Raw genomic sequence first — 10,172 nt, 5'->3', positions numbered from 1 at the left:
GTTTAACCATGTAAGAAGACATCTAAGGAAAAAGAAAAGGCCTCATCATCAAAAAGAAGAAGAAAGGTATATCAAATGCAAGATATACAAACTCAAGTTTCAGCAACTTCTTACTTGAAAGCTCCAACACAACCTGTACAAATACAAGATTCAATATTTTCATGTGCAATGCCTCCAGTACAACATATTTTTTCACCTCTACATCACAATCATTGTCATTCACAAGCTTACTAGCGGTATGAATCAATAAATTGGTTACTACTAAATGGTATGTATTGTTATCTTATTTTGATGTCATAGCCACTAACATTTGCAAATGTAGGCACAAAGTAATGAAATTCTATCACATGAAGCCATAGATCTTATGGACAACTACTCACAAGGTAATGAATAGAAAAAGAGATACACAATTTGCACAAAAACATAATTTTATTAATTTTCATAATGTCATATACAATTTACAAAATTTAATACAACCCTTATCATGGAACAATTTACAACTAGCATTATATTCTTTGTTCAGATTAGCATACTACATATCACAAGTTTGAAGTCTTTTTTCTTTTCAACAAAGTAGTTTCACAATATTTACATATTCTTTATTTTGCTTTTGTTTTTTTTTCAGTAGCACATTAATTCTGCATCCAGCACAACCATAAGATAGCTTTTAGATCCTTTTGTAATGCAATCCTGAACAAGTGTGCATATTTTTTGTGGGATGGTCCTTTTTGCTTCACTGCATACTTCTACCTAGCTCTATTAGCAACATCTATCCTACAACCAATATAAAGCAAATCAATTGCTATCCTTATCCATTTATAGCTTTACATTATCTTCTTTATTTTGGGAATGTACATCACATTACTCTTACTACATATATTTTGTCAAATGTATTTAAGTGAACCAATGAACAATATCAATTATTATTGCACAGTGAAAAAGCATGAACTAAATTGAATCTTTTGCTAAATTTGTGATTTGAAAGTTTTGTTTGGTGTAGGCATTGTCCTTCACAATTCATACACAATTTCTTAGCTTATTTATTAAAGACACCTTTTGTGTGTAAGAAATTTTATATTAGGGCTGGTGGGATTTCAAAGTTGTGTGTTTTGCTTGTAGCTAAAATTCCAAATTGAGCATTCTAAGATGTAAAGAAGGCAGTGTGTAAACACATGCAAATGCACACATCCTTGTATAATTTGTGAATATGAAGCATAATAGTCATATATGATGTAGACATGGTTCATACTAATGACTTATTATTACATTAAATCTCATATTTGAGTTTTACTATGCTAGAGAGGTAGACATGCAGTATTTAGAAGACTATATGGATACTTTTAACTATGAAATGGTTCCGTTAGATCAATTTATGTTTCTTTTCCTTGGTAACTTGTTTTATAGGGAGAAGTAATTGAAAAAAAAGTATAGATAGCAATGTAATATTGATTAATTGACTTATACACTATCTAATAGAGAATTGAGAGTGGTTATGTTTGGAGAAACCAATAGGGAAAAGTAGCTTGGTCATGCTCAAAATTTGTCAAGCAAAGTCATTTTGATTAATTGACTTATACACTATCTAAAGTGTTCCCTTGAAAATTGTGCTTTTAATATTATGCTTGCATCCTCTCTATTTAAGGCCAACGTCTCCAAGTTGAGAATCACCTATGTGTGTACCATATGTGAAATGCTTGATTAAATATTTTGTCTAAAGCAATATATATATATATATATATATATAACTAGTCAATTGAATGATTAATAATCTCTTATACATAATATTGTTAGAATAAAGTGAATAATGACATTGATAATCAAACCTGATTTTTTTTTTGGAACTCAAAAATCATATTAAAACAATGCAATCCTATTTATGATACTCAAAGAAATCAAGATATCATATTATAATAAAATATATACCTCTTCAAGTGTGAAAAGATGTTGCTGCATTGAGACATGGGCTTTAGTGTCAGAAACTCTGACTTGTCCACCTATACCTTGTGTATGCATTGCACTGGAGAAGGGAAGAATATATTCTAAGTTCTTTCAGTCTTCAACACGCACAAGTTGCAAGTTATGAAAGCATAGGTTTGGATCTCTACTCCAAATTTGTTTCAACATGAATAAATGAAGCAGAGTCAAATTGAAAAATTCCTATACTAGTGTTGTATCCTTTACATTACCCAGTTTAGAGCTGAGTTCAAAAATGACTTGCACTTGAGGTATCATTTCTACAATGATTTTTTGCTGTAAGTTAACCCAGTCATTTGATGCTTATTGTGTTAACTTTTATGTCAACAAAACATTCACATTTACATGTTATTAAAGCCAACACATCTTTCATAAGTACATGTTATTAAAGCCATCAGTTGTTGCAGCATAGAAGGAAATCACATTAAAAAACAAGTATATTTAAAAACTTCATGTGTACCAAACAGAATCATGGAAGCATCAAGTATAAAACTTGAAAATTTAAAAAAAATTACCTTCAACAATATCATGCACTAATGCTAGTTTGATACACCTACATAACAGAAATAGAAGATAACATCAGAAAATCAAGGGAAATTTATATTAAACATCAAATGTATCAAATTGTGGTGAATTTTAAGCAATTTTAAGCAACATGTATGGACTCTTTACAATGACAATTGTAGTAAAAAGAGGAATCTAACAATTAGCCCTATTATTCCCACAATGATACAAGCAGCACATGAATCAACCTACAACTAAAAAATAGAAACCCGCATCGGAGTATTTGGACACAATGTGCTGTATTCTACTCTATAAATAAGAAAGCATAAAGGCATTTATTGACTAAGAGGACCAGGAAAGCAATGCAGTTAATGCAACAATACCTCTAATTCAAGAGCAGAATCTTGCAGTAATTTCTCTGCATCCAAAGAGTTTAATTCAGGGACGTCTTTACTATAATGGTTGTGAAGCTCTATAAGCTCCTCTAATTGACTAAAAGAAATATAACAAAAATAGCGATTATGTGAGAAAAATTGAAAGGAGTAGAACAAGAAGAGGGAGAACAACCTGCGAAAGGCAGGGAGGTCTGTGGGTGGCGGTGGTGATGGCGATTGGATGGATTGAGATTGTTTTGCCATTTATTATCGAAAATTCATATTAATTGACTCAGTGAACCTTGCAATGAAATCTTTTGATAGGGTCGAATTGCTAAGGATCACTAGAAGTAAATTTGAAATTGAGGTGCCGTTCTAGTTGGCTCTTGCTCATTAGCAGGGATGCGAGTTACCCTGTGACAGCACCGATGAGGAGGAGCTCTAGTTTGGGAAACTCTCCAACCTGATAACTGTAATAAGGTATTATTCAAAATTTAATTAAATAAAAAATGAATGAACGATCGGGATTAAAACGTAATTAATGGATGCGATTCTCCACTGTTAATTAAACGATGCGTCTTGGCCGATGAGCACCATGGTGCTCAGTGGGCGCTGAGCACCGAAACCGAACGCAACGCATTTTGATCAAAAGTCCTTAATTACAAGCTTAAAGGCTAATCTAGAGATGGGTGGACTAGTAACAGAAAATCATATCAAATTAGATGCAGGGTAAAAGTTAAAGCGGATACCTAGATGATTCAGATATCCAGCAGCAAACTACTTTACTCCTTCCGTCAAATATATATATATTTCATTTATTTAAAAATATAAGATATTTTTTTAAAAAAATTAAATATTTAAAAATATAAGATATTTTTTAAAAAAATTAAATATTTAAAAATATAAGATATGTTTAATCTTTTAAGATGTAATTATTTTTTTTAAAGTATCCTTATTGATAAATGACTTTATATTTATTGTAAAGTATTTAATAGGGATAAATATAGAAAGATAAGGTTAGTTTGAAAGTAGATAACTACTTTATTGGAGTTGAGATTTAGTTAAAAATGCCTCACATTTTTTAACGGAAGGAGTATATATTGCGATAAAATAATTTTTTATTTTTATTTAAAACTTTTATCAATTTAATCTCTTAAATTTAATTTCTATTATTTCAATTCTTAATATTTTATTCAATTATTAAATTACTCCTTTAAAATTTTCAAGACAAAATAACCTTCAGAAAAAGCTGATATGTGTTTGGGCTAAATATGAAACGTCTTTTAAATAGGTTACGAAGCTAATTAGGCTGAGTAGTCAAAGCATCAGGCCTAATATAAACAAAAGAGGCCGACCCCGAAGCTTAATAAAGTCTACAATAAATAAACGAGCCGAAATCTCGTCAGCTTAAATATCAGACCGTTGGCATGAAAACACGATCCTAAGTAATGTCGAAATCTACACCCAAGTAGTTCAGTGAAACGGGCTAGTTATCAAAATGGAGAGACCATACCATAAGTTTCACAAGATTCATGATTCTTCAGTAGAATATGCTAAGTCTCAAAGGAAAAGCTTCAACTATTCAACACTATAAATAAAAAGAAGAAAAACATAGAAAAGTAGTCAACACTTTATCAAGACCCGCATAGTTTACATTCATTAGTCCTTTTTTCAGTTCTTAGTTTTTAATCTGTAACTTTTACACTTCAATCAAATTACATACTTGTTCTACCAAAGCTTTCTATCTTTTTACATCCGAGCGAACTGTGGTAAAAGAACTCGGGATCCTTTTTGTTATCTATTGAGACTCAGTGTCTCTAGCACGGCTGGTATTTGTTGTTCAACCACGAACAGTGTGAAAATTATATTGTTGAAATAAAATATACACGTTGATTAAATAAAACACATGAACTAATATGTCGAGTTTTAATTATTGGTCTGTTATTCATTTCATTATTAGCTAAAATTTATTTTTTAGTCCTCTAAACTTTATATAAAATTTTAATTTAACTTTTTAATTTTATAAAATATCTTTTTAGTCCTTTAACCCAAACGTTGTTAGTGTCAAATGATTATTTTTTGTGTCAATTATTATTATTTTAAAAAAAATTAATATGTCAATATTTAAAAATGTATTATCAATATTTGAAAATTTAATGTAAAAATCTATTGGGATAAAACTAACAGTATTAAAATTAAAAGAACAAAAAGACATATTAAAAATGTTATGTAAAATTAAATGATTAAGTGTATATTTTAGCCTTCATTATTTTATAATTCATAATTTAATATTATAATGTAAGGAAGACTCTCTTTTTTTTTTTGGTAAAAACGTAAGGAAGACTTGCCATTGGATAAACGGTACAATGGGATAGCCGCAAAATTTATGGATTGATTTATTTTCACCTTCATCTTGGACCTCTTAACACTGCTTCATCCACTCTAATAACAAACACAAAACAGGACGTTCATTATTAATTTACAAATAAGATCAGATACATTAAAGGATTTGCCAAGAAATTATTCAAACAAACTATTTAACATGAAGAAGAAATTGTACCTTCAACATAGTATTCAACTTGCTCATTCTCCTGACTGTCATTTGTTTTACTGTAATCATCATCCTAGATGCTCGTACATTGAAACTCCATCTTGTTCTCAGTGAGTGTGCCAGTCTTCTATGAGAAAACATTCTTGATTTGCCCAAAATCTTCATTAATATGAAAGTATTTATTATCTTTTAATTTTATTTATAAGTTACTTTTCCAACATGTCTCGTAGGAATCAAGAAAATTTTAAATCTCATTAATTCTATTTTAAAGTTTAAAAAGTTTTCACCTTTATTCTTAATAAATATTTCTAAATTTTATTATTAATATTTTTATTCAAAATATTTAATAAAAATAAATGTAAAGAAAAGCATTGAAAACTGGTAAGTAATGATCAAATTTTTTTTATCTCTACTTTATAAATAGAATCAAAAAGAATATATCATAGTTCATCTGAATCTCCAGACCGATCCTCTTCGACGAAGCAGACGAGTCGTTGGTAAAGAGCGATGACAGCGACAGTCTTCTTGTCCTAAGAGATGGAGGCTAGGCGGATGGATCACCGTTTGATTGAGTTGAAGGCTACCAGTGTTTAATCCAGGTAGTTTTTTTAATATCCTAATTTTTTTTTAATTATCCAAGTGAGCTCGCTTTGCTTCCCATAATATTAATTTACGTGACTGTCACATCATCATTCGGTCAGTCAGGTTGGCATAATTTAACAATGTTAATTTTTCATAAAATTAAAGACTACTTGAATAAATTAATGAAATATTAAGAATTGAAATGATAAAAATTAAAGTTGAAAAACCAAATCAACAATACTTTCAAACATAAGGGACTAAAACTTGCTTTATCCCAAATATTTTTAATCTAATATTATTTTAATAAATTAGTTAAATGTTCTTAAACCAATACTATCTTTACATATTTACCCTCACTTAATAATAGAATGTTTCACTTAAAAATAAATATGAAGTGCTTTATTTATTAAGGATATTTTTAGAAAAACACATTAGTTATACTTTTTTTTGCCAAAACATTAATTATATCTTGAAATATTAAAAATTCCTTACATTTTCAAAAATCCAACCTATAAAAAAATGTCTTATATTTTTTTAGTGAAAAGAGTAGATTCTTTACATTTATAAAAATAAATGCAAATAGTGTATTTGGGAGTTTAAAAAAAAGATAAAAATTATAATTATGAATTGTCAATTCCATAAACGATTATGTTCTTTTAATTATTCTGTAAATAATGTGTGTTGAAGGGGATGATCTAATTTAATCAAAAACTGGACAGACGATCAAACTTAATAAGGGTACTCATAACCAAAGAGTAAAATAAAAGTGCCAAAAAAAAAACCAAAACATTCAGATAAAAAAATGGCCTCAATCTATGATGAGAAATTAACATAATTTACAAGCACCAGTGAATTTTTTATGCCAACTTTGGATTCAAATTTCCCTCAATTTTATTGCGATTCACACTTATCAAGTTAAATAAACGCCAGCAAAACAACCGCGACATAAACAACTAAGTGATAAGCATCGCAAATGGAAATGTAACGAGTTTCTTGTAATTTTATGTATGATTTGCTATATATTTTATATTATTAATAATATTTTACTTGAAAAGTCATGAATTTCAAGTTCAAGCATAATTGTTGAATTAGTTTTTAACTTTTTACGTATCGAGTTAATACTCTTATTGACACTGAAGTAAATGCTGGTTCAATTAGTCTGAATCTTGATACGTATTAAAAATAAACTAGGCAAAAAATGGAATAAAACTTAACTTAACAAACCCGATAAAATATAGTTCCATTCATTTGGTTTAAACTCCAAACTTCTTGGATGGGACTTAGGCCGAAGCAAAAACAAAAAAAAAAAAACAAGAGCTTGTTAGGAACAATTTGGTATATATTTTTAGATAAACATAATTTTTGATCTCTATATTTTACTCACGTTTTGCTCTTGGTCCTCATAATTTTTTTTATATTTTAAGTTCTTATATTTTTATTTTTCATTATTTTGGATCCATTCAAGTTCCTATATTTTGCTTATAGAGGGACCAAAAATAATAAAAAATAAAAATGTAAGAACTTAAAATAAAAAAAAATATAGAGACTAAAAGTTATGTTCGCGTTATACTTTTTTATAAAATATTGAATTACTCATTTAGCAAACACGTAACTTATGCACAGTAGCCTCTTTCTTAAATTTTATTTAATAAGAAAATAGAAGTGCTTGACTTGCCTTATTGGTCATCACAGGCTTCAAGCTTCTGATTTTTAACGAAGTTCATTACAACGGAATCTTAACAAATTAACAGAGGTTAACTTAGTCGGAGATCTCCTAACCAATTCGGTTCGGTATAGTTGGATCAATTTATTTATTTTATTTGTAAACGAAATTGAATTTTCAACACCAGTCGGTTGCACACTCTTGAATTAATCTTGATTATTATTTATATAATTATAATGTCGTTGATTCCATCGAACTTATGAACTTGCGAATCAACCATCTTTGGATTGGATTTAAAAAGGAAGAAGAGAGAGGTTATCGAATAAAGAAGACAGTGGTTCTCACCGGGAGAGATCGATCATTCCTTCGCCCAAACCACGTACACCTTCAAGGATTCTCACTCCACTCTCTGTAAAACGGGCGGGAAAATGGCCTTATCGCCGGAAAACCTGACCAGAGATCAATGTCTGTACGTAGCTAAGTTGGCCGAGCAAGCCGAGAGATTCGAGGAGATGGTCACGTTCATGAGGAATATTGTCCTGCGTTCAACTCCTTCCTCCGAGCTCACCGTCGAGGAGCGGAATCTCGTCTTTATCGCCTACAAGAATCTCAGTGGCTCCCTACGATCCTCCTGGCGGGCCCTCTGCAGCATCGAGCAGAAGGAGGAGGCTCACAAGAACGACGACCTTGTTCCTCTTGTCAAGAATTTTAGATCCGAAATCGAGTCCGAGCTGTCCAAGGTGGGTGATAGTATCTTGAAGCTGTTGCGCTCCTATCTGATTCCCTCCGCTTCTACCAGTGAGTCGATGGTCTTTTATTTGAAAATGAAAGGAGATTATCATAGGTATATGGCCGAGTTCAGGGTTGGGCGGGAAGGGAAGGCTGCTGCTGACGATGCCATGTCAGCTTACAAAGCTGCGCAGGTAATCATTTTCTCTAATTAGCTCTGGAAATGCTACTTTCAGTTTTGAAGAACCAAGGTTAAAAGTATGATTACGTTTTTTCACTAGTTCATTAAGTATTTGGGCATCGACAGGGTCGACGATGCCAACCGAATCCTGAAGATTCAGATTCCAGAGCTTCTTTATTACTGCTTTAATGTACTCTTTGTTTTTAATTAATTGAGACTTTATGTTTCTGTCCCAATTAATGTACTTGGGCCCACATTATTTTTCTGTTGCTTAGTCTATAATAGTTCTGCTCATTTTAAGTAGCAGGATTGTTAACTGAAGTCAGAGTTGATATTTTTCTGTTGCTTAGTCTATTAAACTTTGGGCTTGCTGATAATTTGTACCTCCCAGGACATTGCTAATGCGGATCTATCTACGACTCATCCTGTAAGGTTGGGTCTGGCACTTAACTTTTCGGTATTCCACTACGAAATTCTCCAGCAATCTACGAAAGCATACGAGATGGCTAACCAGGTATGCTTCATCTTCAGTCTGATATCATATGGTATTTTTAACTTTTGAATGGAATTTTAATTTACTCATGAAACACGTCCATACTTCTTGACTCTGTCCGTTATGTGGATCAGAGTGTAAAGACGCACAGTAGATTATTTTTGTAGACTTGCTCTAGTAGTTTGTTTCCCTAATTACGTGCAGTGTTCTTTGAAATGCAATCTTCTATTGCTGCTACGAATTCTGCCCATGAAGCTTGCTGCCTGTTCTTTGCATTCCAGTTAGGTGCCAGTTAGTTCATTGGAACGGCTAGTTTGTCGTAATTCTTTTTTTTTTTTTGGTTCATTTATAAATCAGATAGGGAAGATTCCACTTTCCACAAGAAGGGGGGGGGGAATGTGCTGTTAACGTGTAAAATGTAGTTATTCAGCTGCCAAGAATCAATAAGCCATATGCTAAATTTATACCTATCTTGATTCTTGTGACATTACTCCCCACTTCCTTAGGCTCCATCCTTCTCTCTTTTTCATGGTAAACGAATCTATCCTTCTCTTTATTTCCCGTTTATGCTTTGCTAATTCCGAGGACAAAAACAGAAAAACAGGAATAGACACTCAATTCGAAAATCTACTAAGCTCTTGCTGGTTTTCATTTTTTGAAAGGCTTTTGAAGATGCAATGTCTGAGCTGGATACTATGAAAGAAGAGCACTGTAAAGAAAGCACAAATATCATGCAACTTTTGAAAGACAACGTTACCTACTGGACTACTGATTCTCAGGTAATTAACTATAGAACTCGCCCCACTTCTTCCCTTCCCGCCCTTTTCACTTTGAGTTTAACTAATTAACTGTATTGATCGTCGTACATGCAGGACCTGGACGACCTCTGACATCCATTGTAGGGAATGGCGGGTCCTATTATTCATCTGTAGGAGGTGGACTCTGAATGTCATTTCTCGGTGCTTGATTAGGAACTTCCCTTGTACGTGACACGCAATATGATGTTTTCTTTCTATTATAGATTTCAGACGATATGATAAATGCGCTTGATTTCCACAATAATTTGAGGAGGGCAGTGTGTGGCGGTGGAGCCCTTTTAAGTGTAATCTGACTCAATTATT

At 31.7% G+C, this 10,172-nt stretch overlaps 1 protein-coding gene across 1 annotated transcript; it reads left to right on the top strand.

Moving 5' to 3' along the window:
• The first annotated feature begins 7,926 nt into the window (after window positions 1–7,926).
• LOC129291610 (14-3-3 protein 1-like) lies at window positions 7,927–10,168 on the top strand. The gene is made up of 4 exons (XM_054929069.1): window positions 7,927–8,571; window positions 8,950–9,072; window positions 9,714–9,830; window positions 9,924–10,168. Exons 1-4 carry the CDS (start codon window positions 8,077–8,079, stop codon window positions 9,939–9,941), a joined length of 753 nt encoding a protein of 250 aa, XP_054785044.1. The 5' UTR covers window positions 7,927–8,076; the 3' UTR covers window positions 9,942–10,168.
• Window positions 10,169–10,172: the final 4 nt, after the last annotated feature.

The sequence above is a fragment of the Prosopis cineraria genome, unplaced genomic scaffold, assembly GCF_029017545.1.
Source record: "Prosopis cineraria cultivar Desert tree isolate PC_DT_omini unplaced genomic scaffold, ASM2901754v1 PC13, whole genome shotgun sequence".
NCBI lineage: Eukaryota > Viridiplantae > Streptophyta > Magnoliopsida > Fabales > Fabaceae > Prosopis > Prosopis cineraria.
This window is presented reverse-complemented; position numbering and strand designations above follow the sequence as displayed.

Excerpts from the sequence above, each read along its gene's own strand:
- LOC129291610 (XM_054929069.1), top strand. The coding sequence starts at position 8,077 with ATGGCCTTATCGCCGGAAAACCTGACCAGAGATCAATGTCTGTACGTA. Across the intron at positions 8,572-8,949 it reads CAGCTTACAAAGCTGCGCAG|GACATTGCTAATGCGGATCT; the intron begins GTAATCATTTTC and ends TGTACCTCCCAG. Across the intron at positions 9,073-9,713 it reads CATACGAGATGGCTAACCAG|GCTTTTGAAGATGCAATGTC; the intron begins GTATGCTTCATC and ends ATTTTTTGAAAG.